Source organism: Saimiri boliviensis, chromosome 9 (genome assembly GCF_048565385.1).
Source record: "Saimiri boliviensis isolate mSaiBol1 chromosome 9, mSaiBol1.pri, whole genome shotgun sequence".
Classification (NCBI taxonomy): domain Eukaryota; kingdom Metazoa; phylum Chordata; class Mammalia; order Primates; family Cebidae; genus Saimiri; species Saimiri boliviensis.
Genome location: NC_133457.1, coordinates 13,351,815 through 13,377,428, shown reverse-complemented (window position 1 = coordinate 13,377,428; position 25,614 = coordinate 13,351,815). Strand labels below are relative to the sequence as shown.

Here is a 25,614-nt window from a genome sequence, read left to right as displayed (position 1 = left end):
GGGTATGGCAGCAGATGCCTGCAACCCCAGCTACCCAGGAGACTGAGGCAGGAGAATCACTTGAGCCCAGGAGGCAGAGTTTGCACCGAACTGAGATTGCACCACTGCACACCAGCCTGGACAACAGAGCGAGATAGTGTCTCAAAAAATAAAAATAAAACAGAACAGAACAAAACAAAACAGCTGCTGAAGTCTTTTCTATTTTAGAAAGGTAGTATGAATAAGTTTTTCTACATATTAACTACAATTTATGGTAATTTGTGAAATGTTTTTCCGTTTTTAAATGCAAGAGTCACAAAGCAACAGGCACTGCTCGGGGTCTTAGGCTAAGATCTGCCACCCCAGCAGTCTGCACGGACCGTAAGCAGGTGTGGAGAGGACCAAGTTCACCTGTACGCAGCACCACGGAATCCGACTCTCCAGCCTTTCTGCCATTAATTACCATAGATATGGCCTTTTTCCTGATATTCTATTCCCACTGGAAGCTTTTTATTAAGACCTTGTTCCTGTGAACACATTTGGGGCACAACATATTGTCTTCGAGGTGCGGGGGTGGAAAACTGGAGGCAGGAAGCAGAAGAGCGCACTCACTCTCCCTTCTTGCTTTTCTGGAACCCAGGCTTGACCAGCAGGAAACTGCAGGTGCACCCAACCATCAGTGTCTGCAGGGAGATTTTCCCATAGACCACACACCACCTGACACCACCGGCTTCTTGTGGAGAATCCATTGCCTCTGGCGTCCTTGCCCTGGCTGAAATTCTTGCCCAGGAGGCCAGCACAGCCTCTGGGGCAGAAGTTGTCACCACAACTGTATTAACTCCCTCAAGGAGAGCAGTGGGCCCTTCCAGGGCAGGCAGCCCCTCGGCAGGGGGAAGGGCCACTTGAGGAGGCTGTGTCCCAGAACTCTGCAGGCACGCTTTCCATTTTTCCACCTTTAATTTATTTTGCAATGACTTCCGGATTTTGGTCTCTTTTGCTGTGCTAGGGAGATCCTTTTGCTTTGGGTAAGCAAAGGCACGCAGGCGCTTATATGCATCCAGTGTCTGGCCTCTGGTGCTCAGCTTTAATTGCTGACACCAGGCCCGTACGATGTCCCGGTGAATCAGATTAACAGGTGGCAGTTTAGAGGGTAAGGGAGAGATTGGTATCTTCTTCTGAGGTCTGGGGTTATCAGAGTCTGCCTTCTTCTTAGGGCAGAGCACTTTGTCACCTTTGACAGATACTTTTCCTTTGGTTCCCCCCTTGGCTGATGTTCCCGGCAAAGCAATCGTGTTTGGCTGATTAGAGGCCTTCTCTGTGGAGGCCCACTCCTTGCCTTTTACCTTCTCCATATTCCGACAGGAAGCGGAGCTTGGCCAAATACTTCCAAAATGTTACTTTTTATATTAATTATCTTTTTATGTTGAAAATAGGAAAAGTTATACTGCAGATAAAATGAAAGAACTAGACTTCTAAGAGTTGACATAAAAGACATCTAAGACATATAGTTGATGAATAAAAGCAAGCTACAGAACGATACATACTGTATTCATGTTTTAATTTTTAAACAATTTTGTGGGTATATAGTAGGTGTATGTATTTATGGGGTACATAGAATGTTTTGATACAGGCACACAATATAAAATAAATATATCATGGAGAATGGGGTAGCCATTGAGTTTCAAACAATCCAATTACATTCTTTGTGTTATTTTATGTATAGTTGTTACTATTGACTATAGTCACCCTGTTGTGCTATCAAACAGTAGATCTTACTCATATACCATATGATTGTGCTACCTTAATATTTCTAACCATGGGTTTCTAAACCTAAATCAGAGCCTAACTTTTGAAACACACTGTAGCTTTCTAATTTTAAAATCCCAAAGAATACCTAATAGTAAATAGATATTACAATACATGATGATACCCCGATCAGATCAATGGTTTATAAACACTCCTGCTCTTTCCTTACTTACTGTCGCCTCTGCCAAGGCATTCTATTTGTTCAATAAATGTAACCTTTAAATTTAACATTTCTTGATATCTCCAGGAGATAGAATAAATGCTTCCTAATCTATAGGAGTTACAACCTACTGGAGTAAAGTAAATACCTCATGGACATTTAAGCAATAATCTGAAGCAGGCTGTAGTTGGTTGGCAGTCTGTGTGACAGCTGGTGAATTCAGAGAGGGGCATGTCTGTGAGCTAAAATGGTCAGGGAAGTCTTCACTGAGAAGGTGAAGTTTCAGTTGAATCTCTTTTTTGTTGTTTCATTTGTTTTATTTATTTATTTATTTTTTTTTTGTGTGTGTGTTTTGTTTTTGTTTTTGTTTTTGTTTTTGAGGCGGAGTTTCGCTCTTGTTACCCAGGCTGGAGTGCAATGGTGCGATCTCGGCCCACCACAACCTCTGCCTCCCGGGTTCAAGCAATTCTCCTGTCTCAGCCTCCTGAGTAGCTGGGATTACAGGCACGCGCCACCATGCCCAGCTAATTTTTTGTATTTTTAGTAGAGACGGGGTTTCACCATGTTGACCAGGATGGTCTCGATCTCTTGACCTCGTGATCCACCCGCCTCGGCCTCCCAAAGTGCTGGGATTACAGGTGTGAGCCACTGCGCCCGGCCTGTTGTTTTTTTTTTTTTAATTGTATTTTAGGTTTTGGGGTACATGTGAAGAACATGCAAGACTGTTGCATAGGTACACACATGGCAGCGTGATTTGCTGCCTTCCTCCCCTTCACCTCAGTTGAATCTTAAAAGAATGAGAATGGGAAAAATTTGGATTAGCCAAAAAAAAAGAGAGGCTGAGGGAGGGAAGATCAGGATGGGAAATGGGCACAAATAAGATAAGTTCAGAAAGCATATTATAACAAAAATGTGAAAAGGAAGTATTGTAAACAACACCTGTTAAATGTTGACTATGCACCAGCTTCCTTGTAAATAACAAGGAAGTGATTTATTTCCTTGTTATTGTAAATAACACCTGTTAAGTGTTGACTATGCACCCAGGCTCCTCCACAAGATGGCTGTTATTGAATTTACACAAATTCCTAACCAGGTAAGTAATATTATTGTTTTATAACTGAAGAAATGAAGTTACCTAATTACACATTGCTGAAAAGTGGCAGAGCTAAGAGTCAAACTCAGGCTGTCTGATTCCAGGTTTTCTGCATTCTTTCCTGCCTCACACTGTGTTCCTAGTAAGACAACTCCCCAAAAGGAAGGGATCCCATAAGTGAATTTTGAGAACAAATTTGGGTATCAGAGATACCAGATTGGGGCCTAGATTATATGAATAGCCTTAAATGCTAAGAAATTTGAGAATAACTTAATGGAAGTCTTAAATGACAAGAAATTTTAAATTACCATCCAGTAGATAAACTTAATAAAGGTAGTATTTCAAGAATTTTCTGGGAATGGTACATAGAATGGACTAAATAGTAAGAAAGTGGAGACTGGAGACTAGACAGGAGAATATTTCTATAATTTAAGAATAGATAATTTATCAAGGGACAATGGATGATGGGCAGTCTAATGATCCAGTGTGTTGTGCAACATTTCACCTCACTGGATAATGAAATCCAAAACCACTGGGAATGCAAATGACATATATGTTAATGAAGACAGATAATGAGTTCTTATGTAACTTGGTGTATATAAATAAACATAAACGAGAGATGAAAGCCTGGATTATAAAAGATAGGCAAGCCCTACTCAGTTAGCTTCTCCAGGCTCAGAATTTAAAAATGAGCATGCTTTTACCATTGACTTTTCTGTTTGTCATTTGTTCTCCAGGTTGGGCAATAGATAGGCACTACTACATAGGCATTGAGGAAGTCATTTGGAACTATGCTCCTTCTGGTAAAAATATGCTCAATGGAAAGCCTTTTTCTGAAGACCCGTAAGTAATCCTCTGCATTTAAAAAGTTACTATCTAAAGCAAAAGTTAATAATTGCTGATTATTGATGAAATGCTGATGAAGACTGTCTCATGATTGACACTTTCAGGGCACATACGCCATTAGAACCACGTCATTTGCTTAGCTTCAATATGGTATGGAAAAGAGGGAGAAATACAAATCCAAAATTGCTCTTTACTGTGATTGTTGCCACTTTTACCCTCCTGACACACTATTTTGCAGGTCACAGCTAATTCTATTTCTCATTACTTTTGTTCACATGATAAAGTATGAAACACTTTCCTTTTGACATGTGTGAAGCCATTTTCTTAATTTTTTTTTCTTCAGATATTTGCGAGAGGAAAATATAGAGGACGTGAGTGGGGTTCTGATTTATCACGGTTTAGGGGCAAAACACCCTAATGCTACCAATAAATCCACAAATCCATTTAAATCTGTCAACAGTCCTATATCATGGGAATTGATATACTATTTGAATGCTAAAGGAACTTTAAAGTGGGGTTAGAAAAGCATTTGGTATGTCTTTTAAACAAAAATGCCGCACGTTTTACTTACTACATTTGTATTTGATTTCTTCATTCAGTATTTCAACATTCTTCTCACCAGTTACACCTAGTTTTGATTCCCTTCACGTATTCTCTTGCTTCCAGGTTTTAACTGCCAAAATTAGCTGTGGAGCTTCTGACTTCTCATTTTAATTTGTTTAACATTTTGTTTCTTTCCAGTCAAAATCGGTTAAAATTCTGTCTTTTTTGTTTGTTTATAGAGAATTTCTACAAGGAGGTCAAGCAAGAAAGAGCTTTATTTATAAAAAGGCTTTGTATTTTCAATATACTGATAATACATTTCAAAGGATCATTGAAAAGCCATCGTGGTTGGGATTTTTAGGTCCAATGATGAAGGCAGAGACTGGAGACATCATTTGTGTACATGTAAAAAATAATGCTTCAAGACCTTATAGTTTTCATCCTCATGGACTCACCTACTCCAAAGAAAGTGAAGGTAAGCAGATCCTCTTTCCTGACATTCGTGAGTTCTACTTATGGGGAGTATGAGCACACCACATTAGAAAAAGCCAGATGATCATGGACCAGTCAGCATTATGAGCTATGCGGGGTTTACAGTGATGCAGACGCTACTTCCGATGTATTTAATGTTTGTACCCAAGACAGTCCTTTTTCAGTTTCTCATCTTAATTGAGTAACAGCCTTTATGCAATTCCTAGGAAATAAAACATTTTTTTCTCACCAGATTAAAAAAAAAAAAAAGGCGTTTTTTTGTTTTGTTTTGTAGGAAACACTCATGAGCTAAATGTTAGGTTGGCAGAAATCCTATACTGCCACCACCTCATTTCCATTTCCTAGTAGATGAGGATCACCCTCTGGGAAGATATGTGTCAAGAGACATCGCTACTTTCCAGACAGAATCTTCTCTCATACTCATCTATAGTCACAGATACATCCTAATTTTGAAAAGGGAAGAGAAAGCCAACAAATGGGGTTTTGTGACTTTTTCAGAGACAGCAAGGAAAGCTAGGAAAAGAGAGTTTGGACTTGTCTTTAGTAGAACATAGATATTTTTCCCAGTGTTTGAAATACGTTTTTTTTTGTTTTTTTTTTTTTTTTTTTTTTGAAAAGGGCTGGCATAAATCTTTAGAAAACTGTAACTTTAGGCCAACTTGATAAAAGTACCACCTATAGAATGAGTGCTTCTTCCGACAGAGGCTCTATGATAATGCAGGGCTGTGGAAATCCCATTGCCATTCCATTAATCTACCATCATCATTTTGTCATGTTATATAACCATCTTGCAGTGGTTATTGCTCTTTAAATATATTCTATGGAAAAAATAATAAGAGAAAAATAGTCTGTATTATGGACATATAATGTGAAAAATGTTAACAAGAGTTTGCTTTTTTTATTTTTTAATCAACTCTCAGAACTTAGACTGAGGTTTGATGATTCCCTCAGAGAAGCATGAAGAACTAGAAACAGCCCTTGAATTAATCCTCTGGACTGAAACAGACTCAGGAAACCGGGCCATGACTGGAAGCAGCTCCAGATGGGCTGCTGGGCAGGAAGAAAGTCCAAAAGTCAGTCAGTCATAATCTCTTCATGTTCAGTGTGGAACAGGAGGGTCCAAAAAGATGAATAAAGAATCAGAGGCTGCTCATGCTTCAAAGTCTTTTATTGAATAAAGGAATTTTATCCATAGTTAGCAGGATCCCAGCCACAAGGGGTAAGGATCTGAGGCAAAATTTTAGCCAGAGAAGAAGAAAGAAAAGAGCGCACAAGTCCGAAGTCAGAACTGAGGTAATAGTTCAGAGTAATGCCAAAGGCCCCCCTGGCAGTGGGTACTTGGAAGTAACAGGGACACCCTTGGGTGCCCTGGGTCCCCAGTCTGACTAGCAATGAAGAAAACATGGCGGGCAACTTGGGAATCCAGAGGTCACCTCTGCATCTGAGGTCTAGGCACGTGGTAGTTGCAAAATAAATATTTGTTGGATCCATCAGTAAAGGTGATGTTGGTCTATTAACATACTGCCTGCCTCATTCCAATTTGGTTTAAAAACTGCAGCCAAGCTGAGCAGTCAGGTAGAAGCCAACTAAGGGGGATTTAGGGAGGTAGGAATCTGGGAAATGGTGTGGAGAAATGCACACTTTTTTAGAAATATAAATCGCCATACATTCATAGCTTAATGGAGGAAGCCTGAGTCACATTCAAAATAGTGTTATCCAATATTTACTGCAACCACAGTGCAGACTATGTTTTCTAGGTGCTCTGTATCCTGATAATACGACAGGCCTGCAAAAGGAAGATGACCATCTGGAGCCAGGGAAACAATATACCTACAAGTGGTATGTAGACGAAAAGCAGGGACCTGGCCCCAATGACAGTAATTGTGTAACAAGGATTTACCACTCCCATGTAGACACTGTGAAAGATGTGTCTTCGGGACTTATTGGACCAATTCTGACTTGTAAAAGAGGTAAGTTTTTTTTTTTTAATTTCATTGCAGTGAAAGAGTAAAGTGGAATGCATAGGCTGTCCTCTGTTCTCCTAGAGGAATTTTACTATCCAAGGTGCTCCATTTTCCTGCCGTAACTTTGATTTTCCAGTCAAGAATGAAAACTTGCTGTCTTGAACTCTGAGCACTAGATGGCGATCTCAAGTCCAACCCTCAGTTCAACCAATAATGTAGGTTGATCACTAGATGGTAGTCCAACCCAATAAACTTCACTTCAGCCATCTTCATTCAAACTTACTGCCACAGTGCAGAATATGTTTTCTAGGTTCTGTGTATCCTGATAATACAACAGGCCTGCAAAAGGAAGGCCTGTTGTATTGTTCATGGTTTTTTTTGTTGTTGTTGTTTTATGTTTTTGTGTTTATGTTTTAAGATAAATCAGTTAGAATCATCAGTTTATTAATAATTCTTGCCAGGAGGAAGTTTTACTGATAGGTTTCTAACTTGCAAGGGAATATAGAGTTTGGAAAATTCTGATTTGGTTCATTAAAATAAGATCAACAAGGTGATAGCACTTGATTTTTATGAAGTTAATGAATGAATTTAACTTCCTGTGACAATCAAAGTTTAAATTTTAGGTAAACAGTTCTTTACAATAAATATTTTAACAATTGCAGTTTCCTATAGCAAACACAAATAGTCTCATGGTTACAAATCACATTCCTTGGGAGATACCTTTTTAAACCAACTTTGGAAGAGCTTTTTGCCCTTCTCAAACTTGCAAGAAACTCAATTGCATAATGGCAAGATAAAGAATAAGTGTTTGTTATATTTAACTTAAACACTATCTAGTCTATCTAGGCTATCTAGTCTGAACATCTCTAAACTTTCCCCTTTTCTTTTTAAACAGTAAGATAACTTAATGCTTTGCATTCTCAAAGGCAAGTATGTGAACTGCCATCAAGAGTTCTTTGGTTGGGTGCAGTGGCTCATGCCTGTAATCCCAGTACTTTGGGAGGCCAGGGTGGGAGGATTACTTAAGGCCAGCATTTCAAGACCAGCCTGGGCAATATAGTGAAACTGCATCTCTACAAAAAAAGAGAAAGAAAGAAAGAAAGAGAAAGAGAGAGAGAAAGAAAGAAAAGAAAGAAAGAAAGAAAGAAAGAAAGAAAGAAAGAAAGAAAGAAAGAAAGTTTCTCATTTACAGTTATGTTGATTTATGCCCTATGGTTTCAAATATAAAGCTGATATAAAATATTTGGGACTGATAATTCACATATTGTATTTTTATATGTTATGTTTATATATATTATAACAATTTTATTCCCACTGTCCTAGGCACTTTTCTCTTTTGTTCACTGTAAGCTCACAGAGTGATCTTATCCATTCTGAGTCATTTGTTGCCATCTGTGTGTTAATGAATCTGAAATCCACAACTTTGGTTCAAACTCCTTTACTGATGGTGAGGCCTGGCAACTTGACACCTGTATTTGGGTGTTTCGTTGGTACCTAAATACATCATATTCCAAAACCCATCATTTTTTCCTGTCCTGAATCTCTCCCTTCCTTCTGTGTTCCCTGCCTTGGGGAATGGCTCCAGTATGTTCCAATTAGTCACTGGAGACAAAACCCTGGGTATCATTCCTGATACTGCCCTCTCCCTCACTACTTGCTAAATGCATCAATCAAATCCTGCTACCTGTACTTCCTACACATCGCTAGATCAGCTCACTCCTCTTCAGCTCCACGAAGAGCTCTAACCTAGTTCTTCTCCAGCTCTAACCTAGTTCGGGCCACTGCCATCCTTTTGCCAGATACCAGCAACAGCCTCTTAACTGCCCACCAGTCTCTAGTGCTACCCCTTTCAATTGATCCCCACTTGGCTTTCTGTCTGCGAGGTGGAGGTGGGAGGATGATTCTGATTCTGTCACTCCTTTGCTTAAAATCCTTTAATGACTGTTAACTGTTCTGATGATAAAGTCCAGATTCCTTTTATCTTAATTACTGCCTGGAATCTTCTCTACAGGTATACCCCAGCAAACTCCTCATCCTTTATATATCAACTGAGGTGTCACTGCCTTCAGAGGTTTCCATACCCAAGATTCAATTAATCAGCTCCCAAACACTGAGTCTTCCCAACTATAGAACTTTACGCACTATAGTTAGTATCTTATTTATTGATAGATTCCACCCTTGATTATATGCCCTGCAAGGGTAGATAGCTGTTTTGTCCACTTTTATGAACCCAACGCTTGCCATAGTGCCTGACACAAATATTCAATAAACATTTGTTGAATATACACACAGAAGAAAAAATGAATTGGTATGAACAAGTCATCCTTCGTTTGGGGAGGCACAAATTTTGAGACTTTGAACAATCTCACGTGATAATGGTCATCAGATGCAGATAGATACTGCAGAAAGTTACTGATTTGAAGTAAAGATGAGTATGGATTTTTTTTAATTTGGCTTCATATATATAATATGGTTTTTAAAGTTTGTTGTAAACTTCACAAAAACTGACAAACACATGGCAAACATTTACCTTTTTCATGTGCCCTGACAATTAACAAAACTGTATATTGTAAAAGCAGTTTTATCTTTGACAATGGTTCTAATTAATGTCTGCATGAAAAGTAAGAAATGTGTTTTTTGTTTCAGGGACACTGAATGGAGACACTGAAAAAGATATTGAGAGGTCTTATTTTCTGATGTTTTCTTTAACTAATGAAACAAATAGCTGGTATAATGATGAAAACATTCGTGCGTTTGCTGAATCTGGCAAAATTGATACTAGTTATCCCGGTTTTAAGGAGAGCATGAATATGCAATGTAAGATTAAGAAGAACTTTCTCATACATAATATCTTATAAATCTAACTCTATGATTATATTCAGTCATTTCCCTTTGTTTAAGTTTGTTTAATTGAGTTTATATTTTTTAGCGTTTCACTCAGAGTATACTGGCTGACATGCAAATGAAAATCACTGCTAAAGCCTGCTCATTTCCTAAGTCCGATAGCAAGTTTGATCCACATTTGTTTTCTGAAGTCTGATACTGATTAAAAATAGGTGATAAAAGCATAGGAAAGATGTAACTTTAAGTCATAAAATACGGAATAACGAAGCCATAATTAACCAAATATTTATGAATATGTGTTTTTATCCAACATAGTATTTTTTTCAGAAATGATGTCTTCATAATCCATCACCTTTATCCTTGCTTTCTTCTTTCATGAACTTAGTCTCTATTATTTTCCTTTGTCACTGCTTCCTGCCTTTCAGGTTTTTCTCCTCTTGCCTTTAAGCCTTTGTGCTCCCCTACTTCTCACAATACAAAATGCATACGACCTCCTTTTCCATGAAACACAAATCAGATGTTATAGATTATGTGTAAGAACAATGTTGACATTGGGAAGTTCATATTAATATAATAAGGAAATACATAGAATTTTTATCACGTGGCACTAATTTATCGTGCCTCATGGCATGATAAATAAATATACATTTATTTTCAGCAATAAATGGATACGTGTATGGAAATCTGCCAAATCTCACCATGTGTGCTGAAGACAGGGTCAAGTGGTATTTTGTTGGCATGGGTGGCGTGACTGACATGCACTCCATCTACCTCCACGGACAAACTCTAATCTATCGGAATCAAAGAAAGGACACCATTACGGTCCTCCCCTCCTCACTGGAAGATGCCTTCATGGTGGCCAAGGGCCCTGGAGAGTGGATGCTGGGATGCCAGATATATGGTAGGGATTTATAACTTTTGTGTGATAAATACAGACTCGGAAAACTTACAAGGTCACAACCCATTACAATGTCTTACCTTACATATGAAGAAACTGATATCCAACATTCCTTTTGGAAACAGTCAGTGATGGAGCCCAGGTCTCTGACACCTTTTCACTCGATTACTATACATCTTTTTACGTATATAGGATTGGGTTGCTGTTTTTACAAAAACTTTCCTATCCATTGTAAGAATATAAACCCTGAGTGTCAGACAGAGCAGATATTATTACGGTTTGTTCTTTAATTAAGGAGACAAGTATCAAAATCTTATGGGAAGCACAGCAAGAAATTATGCAGAACTCAATACTTCTAATTCATTACTCAAGTAATCCTCCTTATTTTTATTTCCCTCTCCAATCACATTTGCCATTTAATGACAGAATGGTCAGTTATGAAGTTATTGATCTTTTCTATTCTTGAATATGACCAAACTCTATATATAATCGTGTAAATGTTCTGTGTTATTTTTCAATCAGAAAACATAATTTTCATTAGAATTAAAGAATTTAACTTTAGTTTTTTGGTAGAAAAATGGAGTTTACTTCTCTGATGAAAAACTTTTCTTTTTGTAAGTCCTGACCTTTGGTTAGTATCATGTTTCAATTAATTATTCAAACCACTAAGTGACAAGTATTTATCAGGATTTTCTATGTGCTGCATCCCTCCCCGGGCTGTGAGAAAAAGAACCACTCACAGCTATTATAACTCAAGGACTGGATTTAGGAACGAAAAGCTGTCACTTAGAAAAGATGATCACTTTCAGATTAAAATGTACACTCAGCTCCACCAATACCTCCCCTCTACCTTATCCTCAGATCATGCCCTCAAGCCAGTCTTTCCACCTCAGCTCTGCAGAAAGACTAGTGTCAGCCCTTGACCAAGGGAGAAAATGCCTCAAAGCCTAGTTGGCTGATGGGATCCCATCACTTTCTCCTGTGTGTCTTCCCTTTCTGTGTCCTTCTGCAGCTTTTCTGCTTTTTAATTTACTCCTTTTGGTTTTTGTTTGTTTGTTTTTCTTTTTTGGTAATTACGAGAATATTTCAATAGAACTTTGTCGGAAAGAAAGGTAGGAAGGAAAAAATGGAGGCAAAAAAGAGGGAGAACGGAAGGAGGGAGGGAAGAAAAGAGGTAGAAAAATAGGTGGCGGGAGGCAGGCAGAAGAGTGAAAGAAGTCTAATGCAGTATATATTAGCCTGTTCATACCACTCATAAGAGCTGATAGTTAAATAATCCAGCCGTTAAACTACTGGTAGCTTCAAATTGGTCACAATGGGCACGCTTACACCACAGAAAAATAGTACACGAATCAGAGCCAGTGTTTGGTTTTGGAGAGCTGCTTTAAGGACATACCACTAGACCAACTCTACCTCATCGCCATCCTAACCACTGTGATAAATTCATGCAAGTACTGGAAAACCTGTTTACTCTACACTTTCAAGCAACATAAACATGAACATGTAGAAACAATACACAGCTATGTTTTGCGTTTTGTTTTATTTAAGTAGATCACACTGCATATAATATTCTGTTGTTTTCATCACTCATATCAAAGTCTTGAAGTCTCTTTTCATGTATTTCCAATACATTTAACTCATTCTTTTAAACTAGTAGTAATTTCATATTCATGAGGGAAGATATTCTTGGACTCTCAAATTCTTCTCAGTATATAGGTACCATATTCACATAAGGCTTGGTCCAAAGTTTGTTATTATTCTCTAACAATATGTATCCCTTTAATATTCACTTTTGCATCCTGACTTTTGTACTTTTTTCATACATTTTATGTTTTTCCACAGATTTCATACATCATATTTCTCAAAGAAACAGAAAGTCTCAATATTGTTGGCTAAAATTGAAAATACATCTTGACCAAGAAAATTGTCTGAATGTTTTAACAACATTCTCTTTCTGGGTTTACTGTTTTTCAGAGAGTATGCAGGCATTTTTCAATGTAAGTAATTGCCAGAAACCTTCAACAGATGTTACTGGGACACATGTTGTACATTACTATATTGCTGCTAAGGAAATTCTCTGGAACTATGCTCCATTTGGTATAGATTTCTTCACTGAAAAAAATTTAACAGCAGCTGGAAGGTAATTATTCACTGGTTAAAATATTGATAATTAAATAATTAACATAATTGAAATCTTTCATAATCTAGTTACTTCTAAAAAGGATCTAGGCATCTAATTAAAATATATTGATAAAATAAATATGAAAAAATAATTGGAAAAATTTGAAGCCAAGGAGCATTGCTAGACAAAATTATTCTCTAAATCCCTGGCAGACAATGTAAAGGAAAATGTACTACTCATCTTTTTCCTAGTACAAAACTTTAAACTGGATTTATGTTATACTTCTGAAACATTTAACAGCATAAGACAATGTCATCAATAACATTTGATAAAAAATTTTAAACATTCTTTATTATTTATATGTAATTTATACACTCCTGCTAATATCTGAAGGCATAGTTAAAACATCAAATGTGATATCCTTAAACTATATTCTGTAAATGTTATTAACTCAATAACACCTAAGAATATATTAGCTATTATTATCTTAATAACCAAAAACTAACACTAAAATACATTATTCTGGCTTTAGCATTTAAAAGTGGGCAAAAAGTTTTTCTGATAGTCCAACTGCTAAGTATATTTACCAGATTGAGGACAACAGGAGATTTAATTCTTCTGGCCTGTTGAATGAAGATGCATGTTAGAACAAAGTCCTAAAACCACCGGAAAATAATGTTCTTTACAATGTTTATTTTTCTCTAATTCACTCACAGGAATTTTAGAAAGCAAAGAATACTATGTGAAGTAGACAGTTACTCTTCTTTTTAAAAATTATTTATTGATACATGATATATGTACAGTTTTATGGGGTACACTGATATTTTGATATGTGCATACAGTGTGTGATACTTAAATCAGAATTTAGGATATTAATTGCCTCAAACATCCATCATTTCTTTGTGGTGGAAACATTTCAAATTTTTTCTTGTGGCTATTTTGAAATATACGATTTATTACTGTTAACCATAGTCACCCCACTGAGCTGTTGAACACTAGGTCATATTTCTTCCATTTAATTCTATGTTTGTACCCATTAACCAACCTCTCTTCACCATCCATTCCTCCCCACCACCGCCCCCACAGTGGTATATTCAGGTGGATGCACATGAGCAACAGCTGTGGCAGGCAGGGCAAGTCGATCCCCATTACCCAAGATGGCACACTTGGGTAAAAGCAGCAGTAGACAGGTGTGCCTGTCCTCAGACTCCAGGACAACAATCTAGATGGTCTGGTCTCATGTCTACTAAAGGTGCATTCAGGTGTGTGGTAGCCCTGCTCCTGAATGGGCAGTGTTTGCTATCAGTGGCAGTCGCTCCAGGCAGGTGGCTCTCAGGCTCTGGAAAGGGCATGCGCAGCTTTCTTTGTTCTGGGGCAGCCTCCCTGGTGCACTGCACGGCCCATCCCCCACAATGTAGCATACCATACGCGCTAGAGTGCTAGGGACCCGGCTACTCTACTGGATCCAGCTAATGTCACAGTGCTTCAGCGCTCTGAGTGGACAAAGGGGAATGTCAGTGAAGTTCTAGGGATGTGGAGATACAGGGGCTTTTGGGCCCTGGGGCAGGATGCAGTCTGGTGGAGACTGGGCTCTCAAAATGGTTCCATGCTAGAGCTATTTGGGTCTCGGGGGTTGTAGGGGACCCAGAATGAACTCCATCTCTGGAATGATGCCATTGTATCAACTCCAAGCCCCTCTCTCTACTAGTCTCACAGCCTGCAAGGGCTGAGGGGCTCTCCTGGGGCTAGGATTGCAGGAATACACGGTAGAAGTGTGGACTCCTGGGGATCTCTCACTTACCCTTTTCCCACACTGGGGAGCCTCTCCCGGCTCCCAGCCAATCTGGGCAGTGACGGCTGCCTTGCTTCCCTCTCCTGTGCCTCAGATGTTCTTTGACATTTTCCTGCCAAATTCCAGTGTCCTCTCTTAGATGCTCTGTCCAGCTTATGATTATCTACTCAGTAATTTGGTCCTTGTGAGTGTGAGTGCTGGGTGTCTGTAGTCCTTTTCTTACATTTTAAGCTTATCAATAAATTACTCAATCTGTGTAATGGAAATTTCGTATTAAATGTCAGAAACATAACCGGGCTCAGAACAAAAAACTAGATTTAGCTTTAGGGCTTACTCTCATTTTATACTGACTAAAATAAGTATGAATTAATAGATTTCATTTTGCTTGATTCTCCTGGTTATAAAATTCTATGATGGGCCGGGCGTGGTGGCTCACGCCTGTAATCCCAGCACTTTGGGAGGCCCAGGCGGGTGGATCACGAGGTCAAGAGATCAAGACCATCCTGGTCAACATGGTGAAACCCCGTCTACACTAAAAATACAAAAAAAAAAAAAAAAAAAAAAAAATCAGCTGGGCATGGTGGTGCCTGCCTGTAATCCCAGCTACTCAGGAGGCTGAGGCAGGAGAATTGCCTGAACCCAGGAGGCGGAGGTTGCGGTGAGCCGAGATCGCGCCATTGTACTCCAGCCTGGGTAACAAGAGCGAAACTCCGTCTCAGAAAAAAATAAAATAAAATAAAATAAAATAAAAAATTCTATGATGTTTTTGGCACAGCAAGTTACTTCATTATTAGGAAATACTTTTTCTCAGAGGCTCCTTTTTTATTATAATAATTTAAAAAATAACATCTCTTTTTTATATTATAGCATCTCTGCAAATAGTTGTTTTAATAGCAATATTTGTTATTATCTGCTTGAAAAAAGTCAGATATAATATCTTTTTATCCCAAAAGGAAGTTTGCAGGCAAATAACTAGGTAGATACATATAGATAACTACATATATGTGCATAGACAAAAAAACAGAAAGGATATTTACAGAAAATATTGACTGTGGTAATATATAGGTAATATATAGACGGTGGGATTACACAGATTTCTGTTTTCTTTGTTGCGTTTTTCTTTCTTTTCCAAATTTTAGACAATGAGCGTACATTACTTTTATAATCAGAAATAAATTGCAAATATTTTAAACAAATGTGTCTGGATTATTTCTTTCTTTTCACATAACTGTAAATATAAAAGTTCTTTGTGTATCTACTTTCTCTGCACAGTGAATCCCAGCTATTTTTTGAACAAAGTCCAACCAGAATTGGAGGAACTTACAAAAAACTGGTTTACCGTGAATACACAGATGCTTCATTCCAAACACAGAAGGCAGGAGAAGAACATCTTGGAATCCTTGGTGAAATTCTATTCATAGCTCGTGGGGTTATAAACATTATTTATTAATATTCTGCAATCAAAACAGTATTCACCAATTCACAATTATAGATTTCAGCTGTAATCTATAGCCTTATGAAAATAATACATTGATTCACCCAATGACTTATTTTATTTTATTTTATTTTATTTTATTTTATTTTATTTTATTTTAGACAATCTTGTTCTGTTGCCCAGGCTGGAGTGCAGTGGTGTGATCTCTGTTTACTGTAGCCTCCACCTCTCAGGCTCAAGTGATCCTCTCACCTCAGTCTCCAGAGTAGCTGGGACTACAGGAACGCAACATCATACCCAGCTAATTTTTGTGGTGTTTTTGTTTTGTTTTGTTTTTTGAGACAGGGTCTCACTGTCACCCAGGCTAAAGTGCAGTCGCACAATCTCAGCTCACTGCAACCTCTGCCTCTCAGGTTCACAGGTTCAAGTGATTCTCATGCCTCAGCCTCCCACAAAGCTGGGACCACAGGCACACACCACCACAGCTGGATAATTGTTGTATGTTGTAGAGACAAGGTTTCACCATGTTGCCCCGGTTGGTCTCAAACTTCTGGGCTCAAGTCATCTTCCCTTCGTGGCCTCCCAAAGTGCTGGGATTACAAATGTGAGCCACTGAGCCCAGCCCTCTCAGTGATTTTTAACTACACTCTTTGTTCCTATAAATCCAAAAAGACTAATATATTCATCTAATATCTAATATCTTTGATCCAAAGTGACTTTATAAGACCTTGAATCATCTAGACTTGTTGCAGTTGCACCCTTTTCTGGGTTCATGACATCATCCCTTTAATTTCTTCCTAAAAGAACTTTACTGTGGCTCAGACCTGTAATCCCAGCTCTTTGGGAGGCCAAGACAGGTGGATTACCTGAGGTCGGGAGTTTGAGACCAGCCTGACCAACATGGGGAAACCCGTCTCTACTAAAAATACAAAAAATTGAGCCTGGCAAGGTGGCACATGTCTGTAATCCCAGCTACTTGGGAGGCTGAGGCAGGAGAATTGCTTGTACTCGGGAGGCGGAGGTTGCTGTGAGCCAAGATTGTGCCATTGCACTCCAGCCTGGGCAACAGGTGAAATTCTGTCTCAAAAATAGATACACCCCCCCCCCAAAAAAAAAACACCCTTTACTCAACTAATGCAACCTGACAATTATCTTTATGAAATCCAAGAATAACTACTAACTCTGTTGGTTTCTAGGCCCTGTTATTAAGGCAGAGGTGGGAGATATCATCAAAGTCACTTTCTATAACAATGCTTCCCTGCCACTCAGCATTCAGCCTCATGGACTGCGTTACAACAAGAGCAATGAAGGTTCATTCTACAAAACACCTGGAGGAAGTAAGTAGTGCTCAGGGGAGGTGCAAGTGAGCCGTACTGCCATATAAGGTCAGCAAGTAATATAACTCCTATTGTGCAGCCAAACTGTCACAGTGTAACAGCTCTGTGTACTTATTGTGGCAGAGTTATTACTTCAGTTCCTATTTGACTGTCACCCAAAGAGAAAGATCTGTCCTTGCTCTCAGAGATCTCACAGTCTAGATTAGTGTATGTATGCTCTTAGGTTCTATTCTATAAATGTTTATTTCTTGCTAGGTACTCCTTCACCTTCCTCACATGTAAATCCTGGCACAACATTTGTCTATACATGGGAAGTTCCAAACGACGTAGGTCCCACTTCCACGGATTCCAACTGCTTGACCTGGTTCTATTACTCTTCAGTAAATGGGATAAGAGACATCAACAGTGGCCTTCTGGGGCCTCTCCTTGTATGTAGAAATGGAAGTCTTGGAGAGGATGGCAAACAGGTGAGTCCGGAGGTGTATGGCAAGGTAAGTCTTGGTGAGAGCTGCCTAAGACAGAACTGCAGAGGAATGGCAATGTCTCAGGGCCAGAGGAATCAGCAGCTTCAATTTCTGTGTACTGATGTCTCCCAATTCTATTCTTTCCTCAACTAAACACCCTGTATTTTCCTCTGCCCAATGAAACTGCACCCTGGCATGTCCCACAGACATCTGGTCCTTCTGGACAGACCATTACTGTCCCTCCAGTCCCTAAATCAGCCTCTTTTCTTCTTCCATTCTATCTCTTAGTTAATAGTATCACCAAACCCTGGACTTTCATCAACAACTCCTTCTGTCTCACCTCCACATTTATCACTAAGTCTCCAATACCTCTGCATTATTTGAGGAACTATCATCTCTTTCTGAATTCCTTTCATTCTTAACTTCTGTCTCCACTATTATCTTGCTTTAATACAGCTAGTCCACATCTCTTCCTAAGGAATCTGGTAATAGCACTCCCTGCAATAAAAACCTCCCCACAATTTGTTGGCTCAGAAGCCAACACATCAGATCCTGACAACTCCTTCAGATTCGTGTCCCCTCCCATCCCTATATTGCAGAATTAGCTTCTTCTAATTGGCAAAGTAGAATTCTGCAGTGTGGTGGAATTAGCTCATTAGACCCTGAGTAAGGAAGGTGCACATCTCTGATTTTCCCCTCTTCTCTCCATCTGGAATGGCCTTTCCTCACTGTTTGACCTGCCAAAAGGGGGAGACATTTTTGAAACATAGACTGAGAGTACCTTCCTTTGGACAATGTTCCTTAACTAAAGTTAGTTGAAGCTCTTGCAGGTTACCATAGTCCTTTAGGTATGTTTCTATCAGAGTATTTATCCATGCAATTGTTTTTATTGGCCTGTTTCTTCCACTAGACTGTTTCTAGTGGAAGTATACACAAGACTTTCTAGAAAGTTTCTAGAAAGTATACACAAGATTTTATTAATTTTTTAATAACCACAGCTCCCCTTAGGCATATAATAAGTGCTCAATAAATGTTTGTTAAATGAATTTCCCTTTTTTCTCACTCAGAAGTGAACTAATATCTAGTTATTTTCTACATTTATATAAAAAAGTACAGGTAACCAAGCTTTAAAATCCATAAATATATGCATAACAATATGTATCTTATTCAAAATTATAAATATATATTTGTATTTATCTATATGAGTCATATTTATAGTGTCATAATTCTAATACATATAATTTTTATATTTAATCTAGAAATATGTATATTTTAATTTGTTCAAAAGCCCTTAAAATTCAGACTTTCTAGAATTGAAAACTATGTATTTAACTTACTTTCCATGGAGTACATTATGTTAAAAGCCACTATAAATATCTTATAGTTTAGTTTATGAAGTTTAGATGTAAGAATACCTGGAGTAAACGCTTTGTACGTAAAAAGCCATAGAGATTTCTCCCACCTTCTTAGTTCTATGACAATTCATTCACTGTGACTTGTTCCTTTCTATGGACTATCCAAAATCAGGAAGTCAACTGATCAAATTTTTCACAAATACACAATCTCCTGTGTGGGAAATCTTGTATGTAGATCAACCATTTGGCTAGATTTGAATATGGACCATCTATACCATGTCTATTCCTTTTTTTATTCTCATCCACAGAAAGGTGTAGACAAAGAGTTCTACCTACTTGCCACAACATTTGATGAAAATAAAAGTTATCTCTTGGATGAAAATATCAGAACATTTATCACAGAGCCTGGAAATGTAGATAAAGAAGATCCAAACTTCCAAGCCTCAAATGAGATGTCCTGTAAGAAAAAAAACTTACAAGATAAATGCATTAAATGCTTACTTAAATTTGTTTTGCTAAAGAATTATAGATTAAAAGAGACTTAGGTTTTTCCCACAATGGTTGGCTAATACACTTATATTTCCTTTAAATACCATTTCCCAGACAGGTGCAGTGACCCACACCTATAATCCCACCACTTTGGGAGGCCAAGGCGGGTGGATCACCTGAGGTCAGGAGTTTGAGACCAGTCTGGCCAAAATGGTGAAACCCCGTTTCTACTAAAAATACAAAGATTAGCCGGGTGTGGTGGCACATGCTTGTAATCCCAGTTACTTAGGAGGCTGAGGCAGGAGAATCACTTGAACCCAGGAGACAGAGGCTGTAGTGAGCCAAGATCATGCCAGTGCACTTCAGCCTGGGGGACAAAGTGAAACTCCATCTCAAGAAAATAAATAGATAGATAAATAGTAAGTAAATATCATTTCCCAAGAAGAATATTGTTTATTACAGTGATTATTTTGAATTTAATTTACCAAACATTTACCAACACCTCTTCGTGCAATATATTTTATTTACAGCTAAATGTGAAAAGTCTTGTACTTCTCTATTGCCAGATTTGTAGAGTGGGTGGAGTAGGGTGTTTGTCGAGCTGGTTGGGTGGGTGCATGGGTGGCTCGTTGGTTGGTTGGTTGTTGGTTTGTGAAGACTGTGCAGTGTAGTGAGGAAAGGGTTGATCTGGTTTCTGGAGACTTGGACTTTGGTCTTAACAGTTTCATTCATTAGCTGTATGACATTGGACAAGTAACTACTTGTCTGGCCTTGATTTCCTCAACTCTGAAAGGAAGGGGTTGACTGGAATAATCCAACGAAAGTATCATGGAGTTCTGTTATTCTCTAATACTGTAATGTCATTTTAGCCCCCATGAAGTGATTAAATAATGATAAAGGAGAGGAAAGTTGAAAAAATTGCTTTGCTGTTTTTATATGAATGAGCTGCTTTATGATTAGTGCTTTGTTGGACTTCAAAAGATATCAAGTACCAGTAAATTAAATACCCTTTTCTCTGTTACAAATACCTTGCAGCCATAAATGGATACATGTATGGAAATCTGCCTGGACTGGATATGTGCTTAGGAGACACCGTTTCATGGCACATTTTTAGTGTGGGAGCAGAGGACAGTTTACACGGGATTTATTTTTCAGGAAATACCTTCACTTCTTTAGGAGCAAGAAAGGATACAGAAACTCTGTTTCCTCATATTTCTAAGACACTTTTGATGACACCTGATTCTATAGGTAAGCAGATGGGTCTTCTCATTCAGCCTGAAACATCAAAGTATGCAGAAGCACTATCTTTATATGCACTGAATATTCTGTACAAGAAAAAAAATTGAACTGATACAAACAGTGCTTGAGAAACCTTTGTCGTGCTCCACTTCATATATAGGAGCCTTAGCATTTCCTATACGCATAAATCCCCTCAGTTTTTTCAGGCCCTCTCCCTAGGTCTTTAGACTTTAAACCATCCCAATGCTCTTCAAAAATGATGAAGATATTTTAAACCCTGTAAACTCGTTTTTATTCTATTGCCTTCTGCATTTCTTTTCTTTTTTTTTTTTTTTTTTTTTTTTGAGACGGAGTTTCGCTCTTGTTACCCAGGCTGGAGTGCAATGGCGCGATCTCGGCTCACCGCAACCTCCGCCTCCTGGGTTCAGGCAATTCTCCTGCCTCAGCCTCCTGAGTAGCTGGGATTACAGGCACGAGCTGCCATGCCCAGCTAATTTTTTGTATTTTTAGTAGAGACGGGGTTTCACCTTGTTGACCAGGATGGTCTCGATCTCTCAACCTCGTGATCCACCCGCCTCGGCCTCCCAAAGTGCTGGGATTACAGGCTTGAGCCACCGCGCCCGGCCTGCCTTCTGCATTTCTTACTCTTCTGTCCTTGTTTCCCAGGCCTTCCTCCTGCTTTGTCCTTACCCTCCTGCCTTCTCCCTTCTCTCTATCCTCCTTACTAGCTTTGCTCTCTAGGTAAATGTTTTAGCTTCAGTGAGGTTGATCCTGCCTGGTAACATTTCTTTTTTTTTTTTTAAAGAAGGCAGCCCATATCAAAGAACTGTGTGGGCATCAAAGAAAACCAGGCTTCCTTCTGAACCTAGTTTCTACATTCATAAAATAGGAATTGCAAAAACTTGTAATTTTCAAAAAGGAATAGACAATGATCAGATGAGATAGGTAAAGTATAGTAAAGTGCTGGCATACGTTAAACTGTCAATAAATGCTAGTTTCTTCTTTAATCCAGTAGATCCACCTTCATCCCACATACCCGCCCCCCAAAAAATCCATCTATCTTGGTCAAAAATGACTGATACCAACCAAAAACTGGCTATATGATAAACTACTATGTAAATGCCATGAATTGGTATCTTGACTCTTTGTGATGCCAAATATTCATTTGACTACATTTTCTTCACTTCAGAATTTAAACATACTTTTCAAACAAACAAAAGTTGTGATTCAGAGTGATTGGAGGGGGAAAAAAGCACTTTCTCTGGTGCTTTTTCTCTCCTCTTTGTTAGAGGATGTACCTGCATGTTCATTCAGCGACAACTTATTGCTTTTTCCTGCACCCCCGCCCCGGTCCTTTCTCGCCTTTTCCCTGCAGGGAATTTTTCTGAATTTAAAAACTACCACGTCTCATTCTCTTTCCCAAGCCATAGCAACTGTAGCAAACATGTGGAGACATGTACACCATGTGTTAAGCACTGTACTAGCGACTATACAGGGATCATTTCAATTTAAACAAATTCTTTTTCTCCAACTCTCTGAGTCTGACGGTTTTGCTTCCTTGTGCATATTCTTAAACCTTACCCTCCACAAAAGTAGCAGCAACAACAGAAATATATAGAGTTGAAAGAGGATTCGTCAAGAAGCAGTGCCAGCACATGGTGGGCCTAAAATTACCAAGGTGAAAGAAAGAAAACTAGAATTCAAGTGGAATGTTCTGGTCAGAATCAGGCTAGAGTTTTTTTGTGATGGTGGTGTGCTTTTGTTTTTTGTCATTGTTTTGGATTTTTAATGTATTCAACTTTTTGTCACTCACTTCTCTGCTACCTACCAGTCTGTTCAAAGTCATCATCTCTCATCGATTATTATTATTATTTTTTGTCTTTTTGGTTTTTTCCTTTCTGTGGAGAACGGGGTCTCGCTATATTGCCCAGGCAGGTCTCAAACTCCTGGGCTCAAGCTATCCTCCCGCCTCTGCCTCCCTAAGAGCTGGGATTACAGGCATGAGCCATAGCTCCCAGCTTATCGATTATTTTTAATAGCCTCTCAACAGATCTCCTTTCTTCCAGCATTGTACATACCAGTCTATTCTCAGCACCGCTACTAGAGTGTCCTTAAGCCCTTCGTTAACTTAAAATCCCGCAATGGCTCTCCATTTCACTCGGTAAAAGCTATCGTGTATTCAGTGGCCCACGAGGGCTCTATGACCTGGCCCTCCACACCCTAGTACTCTCACCCTTGCTCTCTCTCCCTTCAGATACCCCAGCCTCTTGGGTGTTCTTCACACATAGCAAACAGGCTTCTGAACCAGGCCCTTGGCCACCTGTTTCCTCTGCCTGGAGAGAACACACGTGTCCTCCAGATCCACCTCACCTCTTATAAATCTTTGCCCAGATGTCACCCTCCCATCAAGGTCTACACTGCTCACTGCTGTCTTGAGCCCTTCCCAACACACACCCAGAATTCTCGGTCCTCCTTACGCTGTTTGCCTTTTTTCTTTAATCGTAGCTCTTATCACCTTCCAGCACACACGCAGGTTGCTTAACATGTTTGTTGTCTGTCTTCACAACACCCTGCAATATAAACTCTGAGAGCAAGAATTCTTAACTGTTTTGTTCTCTGATATTTCCCGAGTGCCTAGAAATGCAATAAATATTTGTTGAATTAATGAAAGAATGAATGAAAGATTTTACTCTATTTCTTTTGAGGGTTGCAGCTTATGACTACTTTTATAGAGGAAAGAAATCTGAAGGCAAAGCTTTAACCATTCTTTTCTTATTCGTCTGTAGGAACTTTTGATTTGGTTTGCATAGCAATAAAGCATGCTCTAGGAGGCATGAAAAATAAATATCATGTGAGGCAATGTGGGAAGCCAAACCCTGATCAAACACAATACCAGGAGGAGAAAATTATTTACATTGCAGCCGAGGAAATGGAATGGGATTTTTGTCCCAGCAAAAAGTGGAAGAATGAACTGCACCGCTCACAAAGAGAGAAGTACCGTGATAGCTCCAGTCTCTAAATGGGAAGGGTTCTAAGGGTTTCTTCTGAGTCTTCCTCTCTTTCTTTTCTGTCCGCCTGTGTGTGTCTATGTGTGTGTCTGTGTCTGTGTGTGTGTTGTATTTATTTGCGTTTGGTATAGTGTGTGTGTGTGTGTGTGTGTGTGTGTGTGTTGTATTTATTTGTGTTTGGTATGGTGTGTGTGTGCATAATGTGCATGTGGTTGTGGTATTTGTGTGTTTAGGATACTCTCAATTATAAATCACTTCAAAATTTGTGTGTGTGTGTGTGACATATTCAACTGCTAAGGGCTTCAAATCTTTCTAAATATCTGTATAACTTATTTACGGGCTCTAGTTCTTTCTGCCTGTCTTTTTGCTTCTTGCATCCTTCCTGGACATACATTACTATTTAATCTCACCACAGGAAAAGTAGCATAACTTCAGCTACATTCAATATCTATAGTCAATCTGAATTTTCTTTTGTCTTCATTTTCTTCTACCTCTATTCTGAGAACTTCACCTTAAAGACACCTATATTTCTCTTTTTGTACAATTTGATTTCTTTCTCTGGTTTTCTCTCTTACTATTTATTTATCAAAATTAAAATTGTATCCATAAAAGATGCTTTAAAGTGCAGAATGAAAATCTATCTTGCCAGAATTAATATATTTTTTTAAAAGATGACTTACGTTTCTAGGTAAAACAGCTTCTAGATATAGGAAGTTCTTCCATATGAGTTCTTTGTCTAAATTATTGGTTAAATTAACTAACTTCGTGGGGGAGTTTAGTTGTTGTTTTTGTTTTTATTTTCTTAAAGTCAAACGAGCATGTATGTGGATAGAATTGGAACATATCTTGGGTCCAAATATAAGAAAGTCTTATATCGTCAATATGATGATAGCACATTCAAAACTCAAACAAAAAGGAGTGAAGATGAAAAACATCTGGATATACTAGGTATGGATATACCATAAGATTGATTTTTGAATTTTTCTTGTCTTCAGCTATTAGAGATTGTTGTACACATGGAGGGACATTGTCAGCCTCTACCTTGACAGAGGAAAGTGCCTGTAATTCTAATTTGTTTGCTTATAGGCATTTTTATTGGAAAAAAAGATTCAAGTATTGTTTCCTAAAAAATAAAGACAATGTAGAAAAGTAATTGTGCTCAGTTTCAGATTACCTGGATTCTTGCTCTCAGTATTAAAAAATTATAGAAAGGAGTTTAGAAGTCGCGTTTAGGGATCATTTCCATAAGATGGAAACAAAGCCCAGGGAACCCTAGTACAGTGAGAAAAGGAACTTCTTTGTGTAAATTTAAGTGTCTTATGTCTGAGTGAGGAAAATGATAACTGCTTCTTCCACCCTTGATAGGTCAACTAAGAAACGTCTGAGTCACCCCAGGTGCCTACATGCAATAGTTCCACACACACAACTCCTGTTTCAACCTTGATATCTATGTGTATATTAGAGGTTATCTTATGACGTAAGACCCTGAGAAGGTGGATTTACATGCTGACGAAGAGGAACTTTTGCTCTTCGTGGCTCTCCATCAGTATCTAGAGCTTGTCTATTTGTGAGCCCTGGAGGGGAAGCCTGTGTTATCCTGTTGCTGCTGCTTTTGAGTGGGCCCCTGTCTTTAGTAACCACAGGATGTTTGTTTTCTCTAGGATCCTGGCTGAATGCATGAAGATAAATAATGCAATTGGACCCTCAAGATTCTATTATTATTTATGCAAAAAGGAAAACACTTTATT

At 38.6% G+C, this 25,614-nt stretch overlaps 1 protein-coding gene and 1 pseudogene across 1 annotated transcript in view; one reads left to right on the top strand and one right to left on the bottom strand.

Moving 5' to 3' along the window:
- Positions 1-469: 469 nt before the first annotated feature.
- On the bottom strand, positions 470-1,355 carry LOC101052968 (developmental pluripotency-associated protein 4 pseudogene; annotated as a pseudogene).
- Positions 1,356-3,689: 2,334 nt separating this feature from the next.
- The window catches only part of LOC101035546 (ceruloplasmin-like), a 39,854-nt gene continuing 17,929 nt past the window's right edge, over positions 3,690-25,614 (top strand). Inside the window, exons 1-13 of the mRNA XM_010335782.2 lie at positions 3,690-3,881; positions 4,667-4,902; positions 6,677-6,889; positions 9,530-9,700; positions 10,386-10,628; positions 12,600-12,765; positions 15,812-15,942; positions 17,171-17,311; positions 17,567-17,778; positions 19,439-19,589; positions 20,655-20,867; positions 23,645-23,852; positions 24,675-24,814. Coding sequence (XP_010334084.1) covers positions 3,727-3,881; positions 4,667-4,902; positions 6,677-6,889; positions 9,530-9,700; positions 10,386-10,628; positions 12,600-12,765; positions 15,812-15,942; positions 17,171-17,311; positions 17,567-17,778; positions 19,439-19,589; positions 20,655-20,867; positions 23,645-23,852; positions 24,675-24,814 — 2,380 coding nt within the window. The 5' untranslated portion in view covers positions 3,690-3,726. The remainder of the gene's footprint in view (positions 3,882-4,666; positions 4,903-6,676; positions 6,890-9,529; positions 9,701-10,385; positions 10,629-12,599; positions 12,766-15,811; positions 15,943-17,170; positions 17,312-17,566; positions 17,779-19,438; positions 19,590-20,654; positions 20,868-23,644; positions 23,853-24,674; positions 24,815-25,614) is intronic.